Source organism: Scyliorhinus canicula, chromosome 13, assembly GCF_902713615.1.
Source record: "Scyliorhinus canicula chromosome 13, sScyCan1.1, whole genome shotgun sequence".
In the NCBI taxonomy this organism is placed as follows: Eukaryota; Metazoa; Chordata; class Chondrichthyes; order Carcharhiniformes; family Scyliorhinidae; genus Scyliorhinus; species Scyliorhinus canicula.
Window position 1 is genome coordinate 82,450,160 of NC_052158.1, and position 25,509 is coordinate 82,475,668.

General features: G+C 47.8%; 1 protein-coding gene across 6 annotated transcripts in view; it reads right to left on the reverse strand.

Moving 5' to 3' along the window:
• Positions 1 to 25,509, reverse strand: part of LOC119976425 (ubl carboxyl-terminal hydrolase 18-like) — a 129,597-nt gene that overhangs the window by 53,146 nt on the left and 50,942 nt on the right. For all 6 annotated transcript variants that reach the window (XM_038816956.1, XM_038816954.1, XM_038816955.1 and 3 more), the window contains 3 exons: positions 21,966 to 22,108; positions 19,756 to 19,835; positions 13,884 to 14,030 (listed from right to left, as the gene is read on the reverse strand). In XM_038816956.1, coding sequence (XP_038672884.1) covers positions 13,884 to 14,030; positions 19,756 to 19,835; positions 21,966 to 22,108 — 370 coding nt within the window. The remainder of the gene's footprint in view (positions 1 to 13,883; positions 14,031 to 19,755; positions 19,836 to 21,965; positions 22,109 to 25,509) is intronic.

Consider the following 25,509-nt stretch of genomic DNA (forward strand, 5'->3'; position numbering starts at 1 on the left):
TACAGCAAACCCCCAGTGCTCAGCCCTGATCAGCGAGGTTCAGACCTGGTGCACTAAATTCATGACGTGGTACTCCATGTCCTATATAATCGAATCACTGTTGGTGATCGCGATCCTCATCATACTAGTACAGACCCTCAGGTTGAGGAAATGGAAGAGGAGAGCCTCTCGTTCCAGCACCTCACCCATCTATAGAGTTCAATCCCCCATCCTCGGATTCCACCAAACCCCTCAACCCCTCACTGATTACAACACTCTGTAAATAAAAAGTTCAGCCATGTATTATATTGTTCCATACTCGACTGCCGAGTTGGGAAGTGTGATGTTGTGGTGTGAATGGTTAAGGTTTTAGAGTGATTAAATGTTTAAGTTAAGGTTAAGGTTAATAGTGATAGGTAGAGGTTCCCAGTTGTAGTAATGCATGTCCCTTTGACATAGGGCCAAGTAGAGATGTTAGTTAAAATTTTTTTTTCTTCTTCCCATAGTCTAAGATAGAGTAGAACAGGAACTGGCAAGAGGTCAGAACACAAGGAAGGCAACGTACATAGGTGATCCTTCACAATATTATGATTGTGAGGATCACAAGGAGGGAATGTAGCCATGCTGGCCACGCAAAATGGACACTGAGCCAAAGTAAAATGGAAGACAGAAGGAAAAGCCTGTGTAATGAGAGCAGACAGTCTGCTCTCAACTAATTAGCATTTTGCAAGCAGCAAACCAGTTTCTGGCCAGGTGCAAGATCTCCAAGCCAAAGGTGTTAATGGCAAAGCGCTTAGCATTCTGATGAGGCAGCCCAGATCCAGGCACGAACAATGGCAACATTTCCATCTCAATGTAACACTTAATTGGTTGAGCAGACAGGATGGCACCAAAGTAACGAATATCGAAACCACCCCCCCAACACCGAGGAAGACCCTCGCATTGGAGGATTTCGAAGGTAACCGTTTGGAAACGCTCCAATCGGTACCGAAAGGTAGAGCCCGCCCAGAAGGGGGCAAGGACATTAGAGAGGGGTATAAAGGCAAATTCCCCACATAGCCCGGTCTGTTAAACCCGTGCTCCGGCTCTGACTGACATCTTGCATCCTGACTCCAGCCGTTGAGCACCAGCCGCCGAAACCGTAAGTTCAACGCTCGCTACGCGATCCAAGCCCACTAGACCCCCAGTACCAGAACGCTTGCTGAAGGCTGCAGTACAAGACCAGGACGAAGGCCTCGTTCTCTGACCTTGCCTGTTCCTGTTAGATAAGTATTCTGATCGCTTAAGTTTAGTTATAGCTTAGTCTCTTAGTGTGTGCATGAGTATTTATTATAACTGTATAATAAATATTGATCGTTTGAACCTTACTAATCGGTGTATCGTCTTTATTACTTTGAACTTGACCTTGGAATACTTGTGACGGTGTCTATACGGCACCTGGCGACTCCAGAGCTGAATAAATACATAGAACAGAGCCTAGTAGTGTTAAGCACACGTCGAATACGGAGGCGTGTTAATACACTCCAATAAACGCGTTTTACAACCACAGTAAAACGTGCAACAAATCAAACCTGGGACCCTGGAGCTGTGAAGCATTTATGCTAACCACCATGCTACCGTGCTGCCCCGTGGTTCTCCACTGTTCCTCAACTGTTCCACCATAAAGTCTTTGCTCCCAGTCTACCTTAGGTAGTTCTTCTCTCATCCCCTTGTAATCTCCTTTGTTTAAGCACACAAAACTGGTGTTTGATTTTACCTTCTCACCCTCCATCTGTATTTTAAATTCCACCATATTGTGATCGCTCCTTCCGAGAGGATCCTTAACTATGAGATCATTAATCAATCCTGTCTCATTACACAGGACCAGATCCAGGACCACTTGTTCCCTCGTAGGTTGCATTACTTACTGTTCTAGGAAATTATCGCAGATATATTCTATAAACTGCTCCTCAAGGCTGCCTTGACCGAACTGGTTAAACCAATCGACATGTAGATTAAAATCCCCCATGATAACTGCTGTACCATTTCTATATGCATCTGTTATCTCTTTGTTTATTGCTTACCCCATGATAATGTTTTTTTTTTAAACAGACAATTTTATTAAGGTATTTTTGCCGTTGTAAACAGTAACAATATATATTAGTGTGCAGATACCAATTACAAAAACATAGTGCAAATAACAGTACCACTCTCGCACATAGACCCGCCTATTCTTCTCCCCTACTCTACACTATTCAACCTCCCCCCCCCGCTGACGATTAGTTCCCGCGAAGAAGTCGATGAATGGTTGCCACCTACGGGCGAACCCCGATAGTGATCCTCGTAAGGCAAACTTGATTTTTTCCAAGCCGAGAAAGCTTGCCATGTCCGACAGCCATACTTTGGTCCTTGGGGGCTTTGAGTCCCAACAGGCCAACAGTATTCGTCGCCGGGCTATCAGGGAAGCAAATGCCACAACGTCGGCCTCTATCCCCTCCTGTACTCCCGGGTCTTCCGACACCCCAAAAATCGCCATCTCTGGACTCATCGCCACCCTTGTTTTCAGGACCCGGGATATGACGTCCGCAAATCCCTGCCAGTATCCTCGGCGTTTTGGACACGCCCAGAACATGTGGACATGGTTCGCTGGTCCTCCCCCACATCTAACACACTTGTCCTCCAGCCCAAAGAATTTGCTCATCCGGGCCACCGTCATGTGGGCCCGCTGAACCATCTTGAACTGAATCAGGCCGAGCCTGGCACATGTTGCGGTTGCATTTACCCTCCTCAGAGTGTCTGCCCATACGCCTCCCTCCAACTCCCCACCAAGCTCCTCCTTCCACTTAAGTTTCAGTTCCAGTCCCTGTGTCCTCCGCTCCCATAAGCTCCTTATAAATATCTGAGACTCTCCCCTCTCCTACCTCACCCCTGGAGATTACCCTGTCCTGGATCCCCCTTGGTGGAAAGGACGGGACCTGTCTACGTACGAAATCCCGCACCTGCAAGTACCGAAAGTCATTCCCCCTCGCCAGCCCGAACTTCTCCTCCAGCGCCCTCATGTTCGCGAAGCTCCCTTCCAGGAACAAGTCGCCCATCCTTCCCACCCCCGCCCTCTGCCACGCTCAAAACCCGCCATCCATCTTCCCCGGGACAAATCGGTGGTTGTCACATATTGGGGACCAGACCGACGCTCCCACTTCCCCCGCATGCTTCCTCCATTTGCTCCAAATCCGCAAAGCTGCCACCACTATAGGGCTGGTGGAGTACCTGGCCAGCGGGAACGGCAGGGGAGCCATGACCAGGGCTGCCAAGCTGGTGCCCCTGCACGAAGCAGCCTCCACTCACTCCCAAACCAACCCCGTACCCACCATCCATTGCCTTATCATGGCTATGTTAGCCACCCATTAATAGTTGCTGAGGTTCGGCAACGCCAGCCCCCCCCCTCGCTACGGTTCCGTTCCAGCATCACCCTCTTTACCCACGGGGACTTCCCCGCCCAAACAAATCCCAGAATGATTTTATTGATTCTTTTAAAGAAGGACCGCGGAATGAAAATAGGGAGACACTGAAAAATAAACAGGAATCTCGGGAGGATCGTCATCTTCACCGTCTGTACTCTCCCCGCTAGTGACAGCGGGAGTGCATCCCACCTCCGAAACTTGCTCCTCATTTGCTCCACCAGCCTTGACAAGTTCAGCTTATGCATCTTGCCCCAGTCACGCGCCACTTGTATTCCTAGATACCTAAAACTTTCCCCAACCAGCCTAAATGGTAGCTCCCGCAGCCTATTCTCCTGACCCCTCGCCTTCACCACAAACATCTCGCTTTTTGCGATGTTCAACTTGTAGCCCGAAAACGGGCCAAACTCCCCTAAGATTTCCATAATCCCGTACATCCCTGCCGCTGGATCTGACGCATGCAAAAGCAGGTCATCCGCGTAGAGCGAGACCTTGTGTTCTATCCCCCCCGACCATTCCCTTCCATCCCCTTGCCGCTCTCAGAGCCATTGCCAGCGGCTCTATGGCCAACGCAAACAGCAGTGGAGAGAGGGGGCATCCCTGTCTTGTCCCGCAGTGTAGTCTAAAATACTCAGATATAGTCCTGTTTGTCCTTACACTAGCCTCCGGGGCCTGATATAGCAGTTTAACCCAGTCCACAAAGCCCTCTCCAAACCCAAACCGTCGTAGCACCTCCCATAAATAGTCCCACTCCACCCGGTCAAAAGCCTTTTCGGCATCCATTGCCACCACTACCTCCGCCTCTCTGCCCTCCGGGGGCAACACAATCACATGGAGTAGCCTTCTTAGATTGGCTACTAGCTGCCTGCCCTTAACAAACCCCGTTTGGTCCTCCACAATCACGTCTGGTACGCAGTCTTCGATTCTGGACGCCAGAATCTTGGCCAGCAGTTTAGCGTCGACATTAATCAGGGAGATTGGCCTATAGGACCCACAGACCTCCGGATCCTTATCCCGTTTTAATATCAGTGAGATAGTGGCTTGCGACATCATCGGAGGTACAGTAGTCCCCCTTTATAACGCGGGTGTTGGGGTCCAAGACAGCCACCCGCGTTGCATCCGAGCCGCGGATATCCACGATGGGGGTTTTAAATTTATTTAAAAATCTATGCTAGCGCTTCCCATTGAGAGTCTACGGGGGGCGGGGGGAGAGGTCAGACCCCCGTAGACTCACAATGGGAAGCGCTAGCATAGATTTTAAAATAAGTTTAAAACCCCCATCGTGGATCTAATTAAAACAGTGTCAATTTCAGTGGCCGGCTCACTTTGATCCGGAGAGGGAAGCTGCTCTCTCACTGAAACAATCAGCCGGCCGCTGAAATTGACACTGCCCGCTGCTCTCTCCCTCCAATCCAACTTTTAAGTTTTAATGTTTCTGATTGGAGGGAGAGAGCAGCCGGCAGTGTCAATTTCAGCGGCCGGCTCACTTTGATCCGGAGAGGGAAGCTGCTCTCTCACTGAAACAATCAGCCGGCCGCTGAAATTGACACTGCCGTAGCACCCCGTTATCCCTCGCCTCGTTAAACACCCTAATCAGCACCGGCCCCAGTATACCCGCAAACTTTTTGTAGAACTCCACTGGATATCCATCCGGCCCCGGGGTTTTACCTGACTGCATGACCTTCAGGCCCCCCATTACTTCTTCAGCTCTAATCGGGGCCCCCAGCCCCTCTCACATCCCTCTGCCCACCTTTGGGAAGGTCAGCTCATCTAAGAAGCATCTCATCCCCTCCAGCCCCGTGGGGGGGGGGGGGGGGGGTTCCGAGGTATACAGCTTACTGTAAAAGTCCCTGAATACCCTGTTCGGTCCTGCCGGGTCTCCCACCCGGTTCCCTGCCCCATCCACTACCGTCCCTATCTCCCTGGCCGCCTCACTAAGTTGCTGTGCAAGCATTCTGCTGGCTTTCTCCCCATACTCATACACCGCGACCCTGGCCTTTCTGAGTTGCTCTATGGCCTTCCCAGCGGATAGCGCTCCCAGCTCCGCCTGCAGTCACCGTCGTTCCCTAAGTAGCTCTGCCCTCGGGGAGTCCACATATTCCCTATCATTCCGTGTCATCTCCTGCACCAGTCTGTCCATCTCTGCCCTATCCGTTCTGTCCCTATGGGCTCGGATTGAGATCAGTTTCCCTCTCACCACCACCTTCAGCACCTCCCCTACGCCGATCAGCCATCCCCCTTCTTGGGCCCACCCCCTGCCCATGTGCCGCACCTCCCCTGGTCTGCCTCTCAGCAGCTCCCAACCCCGACCCCTTCCCTGTTACCTGGTTCAGTTCCTCCCCTCCCCCCCCCCCTCCAGCAACAACCCCTTGTAACCTAACCCCTGCCATATACTGGCTGTATACACCCCCCCACCTCCTCCCGTTGACTAGCTCAAAGCAGCTAGCCTGGTGGCTCTCAACTCCGGAGCCACCATGTCTCCCACCTATTGTCCCCCCACTCCCCTCCTCACCCGCCCATCAACACCACCTCCCCAGAACAGTCCTGTTCGAGCAATCGCTCTGGGACCGAGACAGGGAGAAAACAAACAAAGAACAAAGCAACATTCCCAGAAGAAAAAAAAAGCAAAGAGAACACGAACAGACCCTCAGCACCCAACAACTTAAACTTTAACTATCACTTTGGCTTTAACTTTCAAACTTTCAAACAGACAAACACAAGAACACCCCCAGTTTTAAGTAAAAGAGCGTGGCGAACACGAAGGGCAATCTGTGAACAACTGAAGACATCCCTTAGTACACTAACTTGAGTCCATGGGTCCTCAGTTCGGCACCAGTCCATGCCCCTTAGCGAAGTCCATCGCTTCCTCCTGGTCGTCAAAATAATGTTGCTGTTCCCGGTATGTGACCCAAAGCCGCGCCGGGAAAAGTAGCCCGAACTTGACCTTCCTTTTGAACAGAATCTCTTTCATTTGTCTGTAGGCTGCCCTCTTTCTGGCCACCTCCTGGCTCAGATCCTGGTAGATATGCAGGACACTGTTGTTCCATGAGCAGCTCTTTGTTTTCTTGGCCCACTGTAGAATCCGCCCCTTGTCCACAAACCTATGGAACCTGACTACCATCGTCCGGGGAACCCACCCCCTCGTGGCTGCCTCACCTGCATTCTGTGTGCCCTGTCCAGCTCCAACGGACGCGGAAAGAAATCATCCCCCACCAGCTTCTGCAGCATGTCTGCCACATATGCCGTGGCATCCACTCCCTCGGCCCCCTCTGGGAGCCCAATGATTCTCAGATCCTGCCGGCGAGACCTGTTTTCCAGGTCCTCCAGCTTGTCCATCAGCCTTGCTTGCTGCTCCTTCAACTTACTAATTTCCACGTCCACTACCGTTTGGAAATCCACCTGCTCTTCCACTGTCTTCTCCAGTGCCTGGACCTTCTTATCCTGAGCATCCAGCCTCTGGTCAAGTCGCTCCACCGCTTTCTGGAGTGGTTCCAAATTATCCCACTTCAGTGCTGCAAAGCTCTCTTTCATGATCTGCAGCATGTTGTCCAGTGCTGCCTGGACCGTCCTTTCCGTGGTCCGTTCATCGGCCATCTTTCCTCCTACTTGAGCTTCCACACCACCTTTGTTCAGCCCCTTCTTCGCCTGTTTTCACTCCCTTCTGCTCCTCAGGTCCATACAACTCTGTATGGATTCAGATCTAGAGTGCTATTGTTTTTCACTCCAACGCTCAAAAGTTCAAAAAAGTCGGGGAAAAAGGTCTTAAAGTCAGACCGGAGCGAGAGCCACTAAATGTGCGACTTACTCCCGCCACCGGAAGTCTGCCCCATGATAATGTTACTATTTAGTGGCCCAGACTACTCCTATCAGTGACTTTTCACCTTACTGTTCCTGATTTCCACCCAAATCGATTCAACCTTATTCTCCATAGCACCGATGTCATCCCTTACTATTGCCCGGGTGTCATCCTTAAATAACAGAGCAACACCACCTCCGTTACCATCCACTCTGTCCTTCCGAATAGTTTGATACCCTTGGATATTTAACTCCCAGTCGTGACCATCCTTTAACCATGTTTCAGTAATGGCCATAAAATCAGTCATTTATGATGATTTGCGCCATCAACTCATTTACCTTATTCCGAATACTATGAGCATTCAGGTAAAGTACACTTATATTGGCTTTTATACCTCTGTTTTGAATCTTAACACCTTGATCAGTAACCTCTCGTAAGGTATTTTTCCTCTTAACTTTTCTCCTAATTTTCCTAGTCGTTGAACCCATTTCTTCAGGTAACAACCTGCCGCTTCGCTTTCCATTTATGTTTTTACTTCCCGTTTTATTCCTTTTAGTATTACTGGGCCTATTCACTTTGCTCCCCTCAGTCACTGTACCTTGTACTGTCACCCTTTTCTGATTTTTGACTATGGCCTCTCTGCCTTACACTTTCCCCCTTACTGCCTTTTGTTTCTGTCCGTTTTACTACCTTACGACTTCCTGCATTAGTTCCCATCCCCGTGCCACATTAGTTTAAACACTTTCCAACCGCTCTCACAAATAGCCCCCCTAGGACATCAGTTCCAGTCCTGCCCAGGTGTGACCCGTCCAGTTTGTACAGGTCCCACCTCCCCCCAGAACCGGTACCAATGCCCCAGGAATCTGAAACCCTCCCCCTGACACCATCCCTTCAGCCACGTATTCATCCTATATATCCTGTCATTTCTACTCTGACAACATGTGACTCCAGACCCACAGCAATGTGGTTGACTCTTAAATGCTCTCTGAAATGGCCCAGTAAGCCACTCAGTTGTATCTACCGCTTCAAAAACACAAAAAAGGAATGAAATTGGACGGACCACCCGCTATCAATCCAGGTACTGGAAACAACAGCAAACCCAGCCCTGCCAACCCTGCAAAGTCCTACTTACTAACATCTTGGAGCTTGTCCAAAGTTCTGAGAGCTGTCTCACAGACTTGTCAAGCAACAGCCTGACACAGTCATACTCACAGAATCATACCCTACAGACAATATCCCAGACCCACAATGGGTATGTCCTGTCTCACCAGCAGGACAGACCCAACAAAGGTGGTCGCACAGTGGTATACACTCAGGAAGGTGAAGCTTTTGGAGTCATGAGTCATGGAGTCTGAACCCCACAAAGTCTCATTGCTTCAGCAATGAAACCTCCTCCCCCCCTCCTCCTCCCCCCCCTTCCCTCCCTCCTCCCCTCCCCTCCCGTCTCCCCCCCTCCCCTCTCCTCTCCCCCCTCCCCTCCCCCCTTCACCTCCCCTCCCTCCCACCCTCCCGCCCTCCCCTCCCCCCCTCCCCAAACAGCAGAGCGATTGAACACACGCAAAAACCCCACAATAACATACCCAACCTCCCCCCGCCCTAACTCCTAGCTACCCATATATTAGATTCCCTGCCCCTTATTCTTCACTGCCATGCCTCCCCTCCCCCCCCCCCCCCCTTTCTGCTGACGGACAGTTTTCCTTTAAGAAGTCGATGAACAGCTGCCACCTCCAAGCGAACCCTGTATTGAACTCCTTAAGAACTTAATCTTTTCCATCTTGAGAAACCCTGCCATGTTATTGACCCACACCCTTGACTTTGGAGACTCCGAGTGCCTCCATCTCAACAAAATCAGTCTCCGGGCCACCAGGGAGGCAAAGGCCAAAACGTCGGCCTTTCTCTCTCCCCCCCCCCCCATCCGACACTCCAAATATTGCCACCTCTGGACTCAGAGTCACCCTCCCTTCCAGGACCTCTGACACGACCCCATACGTCTTCTCAACCAACTTATATATATATGTCCTGCTGTCTTCAGAGACTTGTGAACATGCACACCAAGGTCCCTTTGATCCGCTGTACTTCCTAGGATCTGACCATTCATTGTATATTCCCTTGCCTTGCTAGTCCTCCCAAAATACATTACCTCACACTTTTCATGGTTAAATTCCATTTGCCACTATTCTGCCCATCTAAACAGCCCGTCTATATCGTCCTGTAATCTAAGGCCATGCTGCTCTCTATTTACCACACCACCAATTTCTGTCTCATCTGCAAATTTACTTATCATACCTCCTACATTCATATTCAGATCATTAATGCATACTACAAGGGACCGAGCATCCTGCAGAACACCACTGGACACACTCTTCCAGTCACAAAATCAACCTTCAAACATCACGCTCTGTCTCCTACCACAAAGTCAGTTTTGGATCTAGTGTGCCAAATTGCCCTGAATCCAATGGGCTCTTAACTTCATCAGACTCCCATGTGGGACCTTGTCAAAAGCCTTACTAAAATCCATGTAGACTACATCAACCGCACCACCCTCATCAACACACCCAGTTACCTCAAAAAATTCAATCAAATTTGTAAGACATGGGGCGGGATTCTCTAAAAATGGGGCTATGTCCCCACGCCGGTGGGAAAACCAGCGGCAAAGACTCCGGCGTCAACGGCCCCTAAAAGTGAGGAATTCTCACCTTTCCAGGGGGCTAGATTGCGACTGGAGTCGTCCCTGAAGCTCCAGCCGGTGGAGAACGGCCCGTGCGAGTCTGCGCATGCTCGTAACGACCAGCATGATCTTGCGCATGTGTGGATGGCCGGCATATGTCCGCACATGCATGGGGGGTCCCCTTCTCCGCACCGGCCCCTGGGCAATATGGCAAAGCTCAACAGGGGCCCAGCGCGGAGTAAAGTAGCCCCCCCCCCCCCCCGGGGTCAGATCCCCCCCCTCCCAGGACGGCCCCCGCGCACTGACCTTCCAGGCCCCGCCATGTGCAAGGTGACTAATCCACGCCGACGGGACTGGGCTAAACTCGTTGGCCACTCGGCCCTTCAGCGCCCAGGGTAGCCCCTATCAACGGCCCCCGACTGGCGCGGCGGGAATCCCGCCGGCGCCTGAAAAACAGCGGCAGAAAATGCGGAAGCCGGCATTGGGGCGCGATTCTCGTAACCCCCCCCACCCGAGGATTCTCCAACCCGGAACCGGGTCGGAGAATTCCGGCCATGATCTCCCTTTGGCAAAACCATGCTTTATTATCCTGGATTAATCCTTGCCTCTCCAAACGAAAATTAATTGTGTCGCTCAAGAGTTTTTTTTTTTTACAGTACTTTCCCTACCACTGAAGTTAATACTCACTGGCCTGTAATTTCCTGGTTCATCCCCAATTTCTTTCTTGAATAATGGCACAACATTAGCTGTCCTCCAACTCTCTGGCACCTCTCGTGGCCAGAGAAGATTTGAAATTTTTTGTCAGAGCCGCTATAATCTCCTTCCTTGCCTCCCACAACAACCAGGGATACATCCCATCTGGCCCCAGGGATTTATCCATTTTTAGCCCCATTAAAACTGTTAATATCTCCTCCCTCTCAATATTAAGTAATTCAAGTAAATCACGATGCACCTCCGTGATTTCTATACCTACATCATTCTTCTCCGGAGTGAACACAGATGCAAAGTACTCATTTAAAACCTCACCTATATCTTCTTTATCCAGACACAAATTGCCACGTTGGTCCATAATGAGACCTCCTGCCCTTAATATACTTATAAAACAGCTTTGGATATTCCTTGATTTTACCCGCCAGATTCATTTTCCAAGTGACCTATGGTGACTTTGACCTCTCTCTCCCTTTTCAGATATTTGAAGAAGCTCTTATTGTCAGTTTTTATATTTCTCGCTAGTTTTCCCTCTTCATTTATTTTCTCTCTCTTTATCATCTTTCTACTCTTCCTTTGCTGGATTCTGAATTGATCCCAGTCTTCGGTGTGTGTGATGAGACAGAAGGGGACGGGCCTATTGAGCTGTGTGAATGAGACCACGAAAGAGAAGTTAACATGGGGCTGTCCAGGTATCTTAAGTGTAAAGACCTAACAGCAATGAGATCTCGGGATGATGTAGCCTGAATAAGAAGGGTGGCGAATAGCCTTGTCTATCCCTGTTGCAGAAAGGAATTTTGCCCTTGAACATTCCTATGACTCCAGCTTGTCAAAGTAATTGGCTCTCATGAGTTGGCAGGCGTGAGTCGCGAGGAGCAGTCAGTTGGCAAAAGTGGGTCCCGGGAAAAATAAAGTTTGAAAAACACTGGTTTAGATCAAGCTATTTATTTTGGAAAAATCAATAATTGAAGAGAAGCTACAACACTGGCATCTGACCATCATTGTGGAAAATTGTACACAAAGAGCAAGACACATTCAACCCAGTCAATTACTGCCTCATCAGCCTACTCATGACATCAGTAAAGTGATGGGAGGGGTCAACAACAGTGCAATAAATCATCACTTGCTTATTAATAATTTGCTTGCTAATGTTCAGTTTGGGTTCCCCAAGTGTCACTCAGAACCTGACCTCATTACAACCTTGGTTCAAACATGGACAAAAGAGCTGAACTCAAGAAATGAGGTCAGAATGATTGCCTCTGATATTAAAGCAGCATTTGACCAAGTGTGGCAACAAATGACGCTAGCAAAACTGAGGTCAATGAGGTGAAATCTCCGTTTTACCAGCGTACTCCTGCCCGCATGTTTCTCGGCGGCTTGGGGTGGCTACAATGAGAAATCCTATTGGCCAGCGGCGGAACGAAGAATCCCGTTGCCAGAGACGGCTTGCTGCTGAGAAACACTCAGCTGGGGAGGCAGAGAATTCACCCTGAATCAGGGGAAAGATCTCTGCTGGTTAGTGTCATTACCTGGCACAAAAGAAGATGGTTGTAGCTGTTGGAGTTCAGTCACCTTAACTCCAGGACACCTCTGTAGAGGTTCCTCTGGGTAGTGTCCCAGGCCAAACATCTTTAGCTGCTTCACCAATCACCTGCCTTCCACCATAAGGTTAAAAGTGGGGTGTTCGCTGATGGTTGCACAATGTTCAGCACCATTTGCAACTCCTCAAATAAGAAGCAGTCCATGTTCATCATTCCATCGCTCATTATCAACATTCTGGAGGTAACCATTGACCAGAAACTGAACTGGACTAGCAATACAAATACTGTGGCTACAAGAGAAGGTCAGTGGCTAGGAATCCCGCAGCGAGTAACCCACCTCCTGACTCCTCAAAGCTTGTCCACCATTTACAAGGTACAAGTCATATGTGTGATGGAATACTCCCCACTTGCCTGGATGAGTGCAGCACTAACAAAACTCAAGAAGCTCGACACTATCCAGGACAAAGTTGCCTGCTTGATTGGCATCCCTTCTACAAACATTCACTCCCTCCACCACTGACACACAGTAGCAGTATCAGTGCATAGTGTGCACCATCTATAAGATGCACTGCAGCAACTCACCAAGTCTCCTTAGACAGCACCTTTCAAACCCATAACTGCTACCATCCAGAAGGACAAGGGCAGTAGATACATGGAAACATCACCAGCTGAATGGACTCATCAGCGATAGGCAGCATGTTTTTGTGAAGGGAGGTCATGCCTCACGAACTTGATCGAGTTTTTTGAGGAAGTGACATATACTGGCTGTATATAGAAGGCTGTATAGACTCGGTCTGTTTTCATTAGAACGATGGAGGTTGAGGGGTGACCCGATAGAGGTCTACAAGATTAAGAGAGGCATGGAGAGAGTGGATGGGCAGGCATCTTCCCCAGGGTGGAGGGGTCAGTGACGAGGGGCATAGGTTTAAGGTCCGTGGGGCAAAGTTTAGAGGGGATGAGCGAGGCAGGTTTTTTTTACACAGAGGGTAGTGAGTGCCTGGAACGCGCTGACAGGGTGGTTGTGGAAGCAGATACATTAATGCCGTTCAAAGGGCATCTTGACAAATACACAGATAGGATGGGTATAGAGGCATGTGGCACTAGGAAGTGCTGAGGGTTTTGGCCAAGGGTGGTATCATGGCCGGTACAGGGTTGGAGGGCCGAAGCGCTTGTTCCTGTGTTGCATTGTTCTTTGTTCTCAAAGACAATTAGAAATGGATATGAATGCTGGTCTAGTTAGCAAAGTCCACATCCCTTGAATTAATAAAAAGTAAAGAAGGCGTTCACATTTTTAGAGAATTGGTTGTTTTTATAGCAATGTAATTGGCCTTATAGAGTTTAGCTTTGCAGAAAGTGTGCAAAAGTATACTTAGATCTGTGTAAGTACTGATTTTGAGGTCAATGTGATCATTCCTAACATCTAGATTTCAGAATTTATTGAAATTCAGCCAGATAAATCTACCCCCCCCTCCCCCCTCCCCACCCCCTTTGTGAGATGATGCTTGATTATTAAACAACTTCCAAACTATCAATGTTAGACAAAGCCATTCTAAACTAAAGCAAGTCAGGACTGGGATTAGAATTTTGTTCCAGTTACCAAATCAAACCATGAAAGGGTTCCCCGTTAGACTCCACAACGACTCCATTCAGAAAAGATTTGTTTTATGAATGAAAATACTTCAGACAATATTAAAGATTTAATACTGAAACAGATCATCTCTGATCCAAATGGGATTTAAAAAAATAACACTTACTATTGTCTCATAAGTGTTCCCTGAAGCGTTGTAAAGCGAAAGAGGAATAGTGAGCATGTATCCAACCTGCGTAAATTCATGATCGCATTTTAGACATCTATTACATTCCCCAATGGTTACCATATGAAGGTTATTAACAGCTTCGATCTGTAGAAAGATAAATATAAAACAAAGTAGTGTATTAATATACTTCAGTTTTCAATTCTCTCCCAGCACCATTGCAAACTTGCTGCCATGGCCTGGCATTTGCAGTCCGTTGCAAAGTGACGACAGTCACCATGGATCTTGACGGAGAGATCCCGCAGTCTGTGTGGTCAGAACGTTAACACTCTCGCTATGCAACTACAAAAGGAATTTCCACCATCGAGACACTGATGTCGCCAGGTTACCCCCACATCCAATCAGATTAACTGCGTCTTATAGACAGTAATTCAGGAAATAAAAAGCACCAAAACCAAATCACATTATTTTCTTTTATAGAGAGAAATTAAATATTGGGATTATACATACGGATTAACATTGAAGTTGAAATATCATGAAATGAAATGAAATGAAATGAAAATCGCTTATCGTCACAAATAGGCTTCAAATGAAGTTACTGTGAAAAGCCCCTAGTCGCCACATTCCGGCGCCTGTTCGGGGAGGCTGGTACGGGAATTGAACCGCGCTACTGGTCTGCCTTGGTCTGCTTTCAAAGCCAGCGATTTAGCCCTGTGCTAAACAGCCCCTGGAATGTATTTTAATTGTTGATTTTGATTATTTTAAAACATCTAATTTTCCAAAATCTAGGAACTAATCAGAATGGAAACACTTGGAACATTCCACAAATCTAAAATTAGTTTTTCAGGATCGGGTCAGTTGTTTAACAGTTAGTACTCAGGTTATCATTAAAAACCTAGGGTAAGGAGTTTGGGGACTTTTCGGGCTATAAGCTCAATGTGGGGAAAATTGAGCTGTTTGTCCTGCACCCGGGGGATCAGGAGAGGGAGAGAGGTGAACTCCCATTCAAGAGGGCTGAGAGGAGCTTTAGGTCTCTTGGGATCCAGGTGGCTAGGACCTGGGGGGGCCATGCATAGGCTTAACTTTTCGAGGCTGGTGGGTCAGATGGAGGAGGAGTTTAGGAGGTGGGACGCGCTACCGCTTTCGTTGGCGGGCAGGGTCCAGTCGATTAAGATGACGGTGCTTCCGAGGTTTTTGTTTCTTTTCCAGTGCCTCCCGATATTGATCCCAAAGGCTTTTTTCAGAAGGGTGAAGAAGTCGATTCTGGGGTTCGTGTGGGCGCGGAAGACCCCGAGAGTAAGGAGGGTATTTTTGGAGCGAAGAAGGGAGGTAGGGGGCCTGGTGCTGCCCAACCTGTGTGGATATTATTGGGCGGCGAACGTGGCGATGATTCGCAGGTGGGTGACGGAAGGGGAGGGTGACGCATGGAAGAGGCAGGAGGTGGCGTCCTGTGCGGGTACGAGTCTGGAGGCCTTGGTGACGGCCCCACTTCCACTCCCCCCGGCAAAGTACTCCACGAGTCCGGTGGTGGTTGCGTCGCTCAAAATCTGGGGACAGTGGAGGCGACATAGGGGGGAAGTGAAGGCCTCAGTTTGGGCCCCGATATGGGGCAATCACCGTTTTGCGCCGGGGAGAACGGATAGGGGATTTGCACAGGGCAGGCATCAGACAGTTTGGGGACCTCTTCCTGGATGGGAGTTCGCGACTCTGGAGGAGCTGGTGGGGAAGTGGAACCCCCCATGGAATGCTTTTAGGTATATGCAGGTCAGGGCATTTGTTAAGAGGCAGGTGGCGGAGTTTCCGCGGCTGCCGCCAAGGGGGGTGCAAGATAGGGTGCTTTCGGGGACGTGGGTCGGTGAAGGAAAGATCTCGGCTATTTACCAGCTGATGCAGGAGGCGGAGGAGGCCTCAGTAGAAGAGCTCAAAGCGAAGTGGGAGAAAGAGCTAGGGGAAGAGATTGAAGATGGAACGTGGTTGGACGCCCTGAAGAGGGTGAATTCCTCCACCTCTTGCGCACGGCTCAGCCTAATTCAGCTGAAGGTGCTGCACAGGGCTCACATGACGGGGACAAGGATGAGCCGGTTCTTCGGAGGGGAAGACAGGTGCGGGAGGTGTTTGGGAGGCCAGGCGAACCACACCCATATGTTCTGGGCTTGTCCGGCCATGGAGAGGTTTTGGAAGGGGATGGCGGGGACTTTGTCGGAAGACGTCGGGTCTAGGGTCAAGCCGGGCTGGGGGCTGGGTAGCTTCGGAGCCGGGAGTGCAGGAGGCGAGAGAGGCCGGCATTCTGGCCTTTGCGTCTCTAGTAGCCCGGCGCAGGATTCTGTTACAGTGGAGGGATACGCGGCCCCCGAGTTCGGAGGCCTGAATCAACGACATGGCTGGGTTCATCAAGTTGGAGAGGATGAAGTTTGCCCTGAGGGGGTCGGTACAGGGGTTCTTTCGGCGGTGGCAGCCCTTCCTGGCGAAGGGGCAGAGAGTGGTCGGTCTCAGCAGCAACTTGGGGGGTTTGGGGATGGTTAGGGGGTTTGTTTTTGCAGCGGTGGGTTTGCTATGTTGTTATTTTCGTCTTTCTTGTATTGCTGTTGGTTTTTTGTTATTATTTATTTTGGGGGGGTGAGTTCTTTCCTTGTGTTGGTGTGGAAATACGCCTTGTTTGTGGGGAGAAAATGTGTTAGTGAAAAACTTGAATAAAAATTATTTAAAAAAAAAAAATCTATGGTAGACCTTCCATTCAGTTGCGATGCTGGGGCGATCGGCATTGACTGTGAAGATGCAACCCTATCTTTATCCCTCCTGCTCTGGCTGCAGCAGCGATCCTTAGACACAGCCATGCAGAGGGCACTGGCAAAGAGGCCACGTCCTTTTTCATGGCTTCAACTACAATGTTAAGTTAATGTTTTAAAGGTCTAATGGTTTTACTTGGGGGAGGAGGGGGGCTAGTGAAGTTGGGTGGGGGAGGGGGGTGCAGGTGGGGAGGTTGATGACCTCCACTAGAAATCAACAGCAACACAATACACGTCATAGGGCAAGTACTGCCGAAAGGGTCATATCGGCCGATATCACTATTGAACACAGATGTAAAAGTCTTGGCTAAGTTGCTGGCAGGGAGGATGGAGGAGTGTGTTCCCAGGGTAGTGGCAGAAGATCAAACACGCTTCGTGAAGGGCAGGCAGCTCGCAAGTAATACAAGAAGGCGGTGATGAATTAGTCGGGGGCTCTGGTACTGGAGGTGGTAGCGTCAATGGACGCTGAGAAGGCATTTGATCGGGTGGAGTGCCGGTACTTGTTCGAGGTTTTGGGAAGGTTTGGGTTTGGGCCGGGATTTGTGGCATGGTTACGATTGCTGTATGTGGCACCAAGGGCGAGGATGAGGATGAATGATATGAGCTCACGAAGCTTTGACTTACACAGGGGCACGAGGCAGGGGTGCCCACTGTCGCCGCTGCTGTTTGCGCACATCATAGAGCCATTGGCTGTGGCTCTCAGGGAATCGACAGGGTGGCGAGGGATTATGAGGGGACAGAGGGAGCATCGGGTGTCACTCAATGCAGAAGACCCCTTGCTGTATGTTTTGGATCCATTGGAGAATATGGGAAGGATTATGGGCCTGCTGGGGAGGTTTGGAGGGTTTTCAGGATACAAGCTGCATGTAGGGAAAAGCAAGGTATTCCCGGTGAATGAGCTGGCAGAGGGGGGTGCCATTTACGGTAGCGAGGGATAGGTTTAGGTAATTGGGGATTCAGGTAGTGAGGGAATGGGCGGGGCTCCATAAATGAAACTTAACAAAGCTGGCGGTGGAGGCTAGGGAGGATCTTATGGGGGGGGTTTGAGGAAAGGTGGGGGATGTTTGTGACCGTGTTTGACGGGCTGTTCGTCGCCGGGGGGGTGGGGGGGGGGGGTGAAAGGGGAAAAATATGTAGACTGTACAGTTGATTGTAGGGAAGCATGTTTCCCGGGGTGCTTATTCGCTGTAACCTGTTTTGAGACATGTTTGTAATAAAACACATTTTTAAAAAAAAAGTATTGCCTAATAGACCCAAGTCTACACGGAGTACAGGTCAGGTCAGGGCTTCCAAAGGATCCCAAAGCAGAACAGTGATGATGTCTCAATATTCGTTGTTGGCATCAGACGATCTTGTCCCTAGTTGCATCTAATTGAACAAGGCTTAGTTTGACACAGCCTGGGGCAGAGCTGTGAATGAGAAATTTGAACGTCAAGATTTCTGCATTATAAATAATCTTTATTAGTGTTTCAAGTAGGCTTATATTAACACTGCAATGAAGTTACTGCGAAAATCCAGTAGTCATCACGCCTGTTCAGGTACAATGAAGGAGAATTCACCTAACTTCTGGGACTTGTGGGAGGAAACCGGAGCACCTGGACAAAACCCATGCAGACACAGGGAGAACGTGTAGACTCCACACAGACAGTGACCCATGCCGGGAATCGAACCCGGGTCCCTAGTGCTGTGAAGCAACAGTACTAATCACTGTGCTACCGTGCCGTTAATCTGCTAATGTGGTAAATCCTGAAGTTACAGCCAGTTCCAGTTTCACACACTTGAGAACTTGCTACCTCTTTGCTTGCCAGCATTAAAATATTTATTTGGTAGCAGGGAATTGGTATCTTTTACGAGGCCTTGACAGATGATTTTGTTGAGAGAATGAGACTGGAGTTTGTGAGTGTGAGGGATGAGCCGGTAGATAATGGAATGTGAGAAAGAGCGAGACTGAGAGTGGAGTCAGGAGGATAAACTAACGTGAGAAAGAGTGAGACTGAGAGCGGATTGATTGGCTGGTTTTCCTCATTTATCTTTAACTACTTTAACAATTTATTGATAACTGTAAGGATTTTAATAAAGTTTAATTAACAATTGTGGCAAAGCTTATTGGGGCAGTATTAATTACAATAAATAAAGGTAAATAAAGAGAAATAAATAAAAATCAAATAGGTATCTAAAGCACATAGCCGTGTATTTAATAATCTTATACTTTTCAGTTGTAGCTGGTATTAGTTTTGATAAGCAGAGTAAATTGTAAGCAAAAATATTAATTTTGTTTTCCCATTTGAAGTTGATGACAGTTCAATTAATATATAGATTAATTAGCATTTTCTGTATATCATTAGGTGTGCATTGAATGTATTTAATCTTATTCATGGGGTCATGGTTAATGCACCGTTGGATTTTAACCTTGCGGCCCACTGAGTTGAAAGGGGGCCACTCATGCAGCCCACTCACTCGCCCAGGTTACACATCACTGGTCTATTACCTGTGGAACTTTGTCTTAGCAAGGCCATGCATACCCCTTTACCACAGAAGAGGAAACTTTGGACAGAAAAACAGTGAACATCTCTAGATATGTTTTCTTTGATCTACCCCATAACATAATATAAATTCACAACATGCTGACATATATAACTTTATACAGGTCGGTGTTATGATGAAAGAATAGTAATATGGACTCGTAATATATAATAGACCAGTAGTCCAGAGACCCAAGCTAATGTTCTGGGGACATTGGGTTCAAATTCTCATAACAGCTTGTGGAACTTGAATTCAATTAATAAATCTGGAATATAAAGCTGGTCCCAGTAATGGTGACCATGAAACTGTCATCAATTGGCATTCAAACCCATCTGGTTCACCAATGTACTTTAGGGAAGGAAACCTCCCATTGTCATCCAGTCTGGGCTACACATGACACCAGAGACACAGTAATGTGGTTGACTGTTAACAGCTCTCTGAAATGGCCACTCAGTTCAAGGGCAATTAGGGATGTGCAACAAATGCTGGCCTTTCTAGCTATGCCCACACCCCATGAAAGAATAGAGACAAACAAAGAAAAGATTTATTTTTTCTATACTTACAAAACCTGTCTCCTTCAACTGATCTTGTAACAGATGAAAAAAGGAACGAAAGAGCTCTTCAGCATCCAGCTGAATTCCCACTTAAAATAAATGCAGAAATAAAACACATTATACATTCGGAAATATCAAACATTCATTGCACAAATACGACTGGATCCTAGAAAATTACAAAGCCTATAGTTTGCAGGTTCTGCCCGTGTCTGCGTGGGTTTCCTCCGGGTGCTCCAGTTTCCTCCCACAGTCTAAAGAAGTGTAGGTTAGGTGGATTGGCCAAGCTAAAATTGCCCTTAGTGTCCAAAGCTGTGCAGGTTAACTGGGTTTACGGGGATAGGGCAGGGAAGTGGGCCTAGGTAGGGTACTCTTTCAGAGGGTCGGTGTAGATGCGATCAGCCGAATGGCTTTCTGCACTGTAAGAATTCTATGATCTAAATTAATACACCCACTAAGAGTTTAACATACTAATAAATCTAAGGATTTGCACTGTGTACTGAAATTACTGTCTTCTCTGTGAAGCAGATTGGGTGTAGTTAGACAGATTCAGTTAACCCTTTTCTTTTAATACTGGTGTCTTGCTCACTCGTTCCATTAAATAATTCTTGAAGGAGAGTACGTTCTATTGTTCAAAGTGGCACACATGTTATATGCATGTGATTTGATACAATTTTTTTCACTTACTTCCTGATATGGATTATATAGTTTATCATTTACAATTTGGTGAACAAAACCATTAGAACGTTTGAACACTGTACATTAAAGACAATCGATAGATATCTAAATTTCTTCATAATTAAATTCCTTCATAATTATTAAAAGGTTACGGTTCACTTGTTACAATCTCTCAGTCCTCCATTCTCTTGTGTTCAAAAATAGTTAGACACAGTGGTAGCCTGGGAGCAGGTACAGCACATGACTTATTTGTTCAGTGAATATATGGTGTTCTATTCCAGACAAATGCACGAACAACGATAGTTTGGTTGTACGTCAGTGCAGTGAGGAAATGGTCTCAGGCCATGATTTCTCAAATGGTGTTCCCAATTCCAGTCAATCCATTAGGAAAGTATTGCTCAGAGAAAATAGGGTTTTCTTTGGTGGGTAGAAAATAAGTAAACAAGTGAATGTGGAATTCTCATCGGCCTTCTCAGAGTGATGTGTTTGCCTGATCCTTGACCTGGAGAATAATGTGCCGAGGGATGGGATCAAAGGATGAAATCTCTCTACTTTGTAAAACCTTTGACCTAGCTTTTGGTCATCTGCTCTAATATCTTGTTATCTTGTTTGGTATCAAATTTTGTTTGGCAATCTTATGAAGTGCCTCGAGACATTTCGCTAGTGAAATGTAGGTTGTTAATAAACAAAGATGATTGACTGAGGTTCGGAATTTGGAAGATGCAGAATTGTGTGTTTGGAAGCTTGGATGGGGAGTTGGGGGGTGGGGGAGTGGTATTGCGGGGAATATTAACCTGGCCTTAGTTGTGGTCACAGTATAACAGTGTACTTCAGTGTTTTTCCAAGACATTATTCCAAATAAAACATTATTACAAGTTTATTGACTGATAAACCGGAATTATCCCATTTATTTTCAGATTCGAAACTGACTTAATCAAATTTTCAGGGGATGATAATCTTTATTAGTGTCACAAGTAGGCTTACATTACCACTGCAATGAAGTTACTGTGAAAAGCGCCTAGTCGCCACACTTCGGCGCCTGTTTGGGTACATGGAGTGAGAACTCAGAATGCCCAATTCACCTATAGGGTGGTTTACTGATGATGTCACTGGCCCAGGAATCCAGAGGACCAAGCTAATACTTTGAGGACAAGGGTTCAAACTCCACTAATGGAAGCTAGTAGAATTTAAATTCAGTAATAAATATGGAGTAGAATAGCTTCAATTCATGATGCCAAGGAGCTACCATTGATGTTGTAAAAATACATCTGGTTCACTTTTTTTTCCCTTTAGGGAAGGAAATCTGTTATCCTTACCTGGACTGGCCTATGTGTGACTGTAGATACAGAGCGATGCCATTAACCTTTAACTGCCCCCTGTAATGGCCCTAGCAAGCCACTCAATCCAGAGGAAATTAAGGATGGACAACAAATGCTGGCCCCAGTGACACCCACATCCCACAAAAGAGAAAGATCTTTACACATTCTTTGTTCAACAGGTAAAGTCAAATTAAATATCCAAACTGGACATGATAGTATACTTACCATTAAAACGGTTTAACTTTAAGCACTGAATAAATCTATGAGTTGGCACAGGTCTCTTGTTGTTGCGCCGGTACTTAAACAGCTTGTAAAGGTGATATGGGATGCTGTCTTCGGCTTTTTTCAGAACACCTTTCTGTCGGCAACTATAGCGAGAGAACAAAATAAATGCATACCCCTAAAGCTGAACTATTGTAATCATGTCCAATGTAATGAATGGAGATGGATAAAAATAAAACTCCGAGGCCACAACAAATTTGGTGAAAAGTAATTTAAAGAGCTATGTCTCAGCATTTACTGTCACATCATAAAGTGTAACTACAAATCACAAAGAAATGTGCTCTTCACAGTAAATAGTTTCTGTTTGTAAAATTTGAATTTCCTTTATACCCAGTTTCTTTACATTAGGAATAAGTAAGGTGATGATTTGAATAAGCCATCTTACAACTTTACTAAGTACTACACAGGGGCAACCAGCAACTAAAGATAATTAGTCGTTAAATTTATTTTTAATTCCTTCGGGGATGTTCTTTGTTTCCATTTTAATCTACTCAAAGGTGCAGACTGTGATTAGGGAAAACTTGGGGCTGGATTTAATGTTTGAGAGACTAACTGCTGACACCAGGACTGAATCGGTGGTGTTCTATGACCCCAAAGGCAGCGCCGGTCCCGGAGCAATTCAGGATCCGTCAGGATCTGTCAGTCACCCGAGGCCTGTTTAGGGGCACAAAGTATTCTTCTCTTTTTTTGTTTTTTTTTAGGTTTTTTTGAGTCATCGGTTAGCTGAGGTCTGCATAAAAGACAGACAGAAAGCGCACTCAGTAAGCTTGCGCTTGTCAAGGAGACACAGCTGGAGTGAGGCACATCCAGAGTGGAAATTGCAACTTGGTAATTTGGTGCAGTGAGGTAATTCGGTGCAGAGTGACAGAAGGTGCTTTTTCGGAGGTGCTTTTTAACCTTGGTAAGTGACTGGTAAGTAGTTTTTCTTTTCATTGTCTAATTTATTTATTTTTATTTTGAAATTGTAGTTATACAAGTTTACCTAAGGTTTAAGACATGGCAGGAGATCCCAGACCCGTGTCATGCTCCTCGTGTGCGACATGGGAGCTCAGGGACACGTCCACTGTCCCTGGCTCTTTCACGTGCAAGAAGTGTGTTCAGTTGCAGCTCCTGTTAGACAGCTTGACGGCTCTGGAGATGCGGATGGACTCACTTTGGAGCATCCGCGATGCTGAGGAAGTCGTGGATAGCACGTTTAGTGAGTTGGTCACACCGCAGGTGAAAGTTACTGAGGGAGCTAGCAAATGGGTGACCAAAAGACAGAGCAATAGGAAGGCAGTGCAGGTGTCCCCTGCAGTCATCTCCCTGCAAAACAGATATACCGCTTTGGAAACTGTTGGGGGAGATGGCTCACCAGGGGAAGGCAGCAGCAAGGTTCATGGCACTGTGGCTGGCTCTGCTGCACAGCAGGGCAGGAAGAAAAATGGCAGGGCGATAGTGATAGGGGACTCGATCGTAAGGGGAATAGATAGGCGGTTCTGTGGACGCAATCGAGATTCCAGGGTGGTATGTTGCCTCCCTGGTGCAAGGGTCAAGGATGTCCCGGAGCGGCTACAGGACATTCTGGGGGGGGGGGGGGGGGGGGGGGGGAAGAGTTAGGAGTTAAACTAAAAAGTAGGACCTCAAAAGGTAGTAATCTCAGGATTGCTCCCAGTGCCACGAGCTAGTCAGAGTAGGAATGTCAGGATAGATAGGATGAATGCGTGGCTCGAGAGATGGTGCAAGAGGGAGGAATTCAAATTCCTGGGGCATTGGGACCGGTTCTGGGGAGGTGGGACCAGTACAAACCGGACAGTCTGCACCTGGGCAGGACTGGAACCGATGTCCTAGGGGGGGTGTTTGCTAGAGCTGTTGGGGAGGGTTTAAACTAATGTGGCAGGGGGATGGGAACCGATGCAGGATGGTGGAAGGTAGTAACAGGGACAGAAGCAAAAGGAAGTAAGGGGAAAAAGTGCAAGGCAGAGAAGGACATAGTCAAAATCAAAAGGGTGACAAGGTACAGTGACTGAGGGGAGCTCAGTGAATAGGCCAGTAATACCAAAAGAATAAAACTGGAGATGTTAAGATTCAAAACAGAGGTAAAAAAAACCCAACATAAGTGTACTTTACCGGAATGCTCGTAGTATTCGGAATAAAGTAAATGAGTTGATGGCACAAATCATCGTGAATGACTATGATTTAGTGGCCATTACTGAAACATGGTTAAAGGATGGTCACGACTGGGAGTGAAATATCCAAGGGTATCAAACTATTCGGAAGGACAGAGTGGATGGTAAGGGAGGTGGTGTTGCTCTGTTATTTAAGGATGACATCCGGGCAATAGTTAGGAATGATATCGGTGCTATGGAGGATAAGGTTGAATCCATTTGGGTGGAAATCAGGAATAATAAGGCGAAAAAGTCACTGATAGGAGTAGTCTATCGGCCACCAAATAGTAACGTTATGGTGGGGCAGGCAATAAACAAAGAAATAACTGATGCATGTAGAAATGGTACAGCAGTTACCATGGGGGATTTAATCTACATGTCGATTGGTTTAACCAGGTCGGTCAAGGCAACCTTGAGAAGGAGTTTATAGAATGTATCCGCGATAGTTTCCTAGAACAGTATGTAAAGGAACCTACGAGGGAACAAGCGGTCCTAGATCTTGTCCTGTGTTAAACAAAGGAAATTACAATGGGATGAGAGAAGAACTAGCTAAGGTAAACTGGGAGCGACACTTCCGTTGCGGCTATGCGGAGCTAAACCGCACGTTCGGCAGCTCCCGCTTTAATAGGACTTGTGGGCTCTTTAAGGGCCCCAAACGGCACTGATTCGATGATTCCCGGTGGAATAAAGGGGTCTGGAGCAAAACCGCCGGGATTTATGGTTGCGGACCCGGAGTGCGGGCGAGGAGGAAAAACGGGCAGCAGCTCCCCTGGAAAAAGCTGGGAGGGGGATAAAATGGCGGCCAGTGGAAGCCCCTTGAGGAGTGGAGGCAGTGAGCGGAGGAGCAGCAGACGGCCTTCTGCGCTATTTTACAGAGCTGAAAGGAGAGTTGCTGGAATCCCTGAAGGTAACGACAAGTAAGCTGCTGGAGACCCAGACAACTCAGGGTGCAGAGATACTTGAGTTGCAGCAGCAGGCCTCTGAGCGCGAGGATGAGGTTTCGGCCCTCGTGGGGAAGATGGAGATGCACGAGGCGCTCCACAAAAAGTGGCAAGGTCGTTTCGAGGAGATGGAGTTTCGATCAAGGAGGAAGAACTTGCGGATCCTGGGCCCGAGGAGGGGCTGGAGGGGTCGGACCTGCCGGCCAATGTGGCGTGATGCTGAACTCGCTGGTGGGGGCAGTATCCTTCCATCTGCCCCTGGAGCTGGAGGGGGCCCACAGAGTACTGGCCCGGCGGCTTAAGGCGAATGAACCCCTGGTGCGGTTTACATCGGTTCAGTGACCGGAAGTGTGTGACCAAGAAGGTGAGGAGCAGCAAGTGGGAGAATTCGGTAGTGCG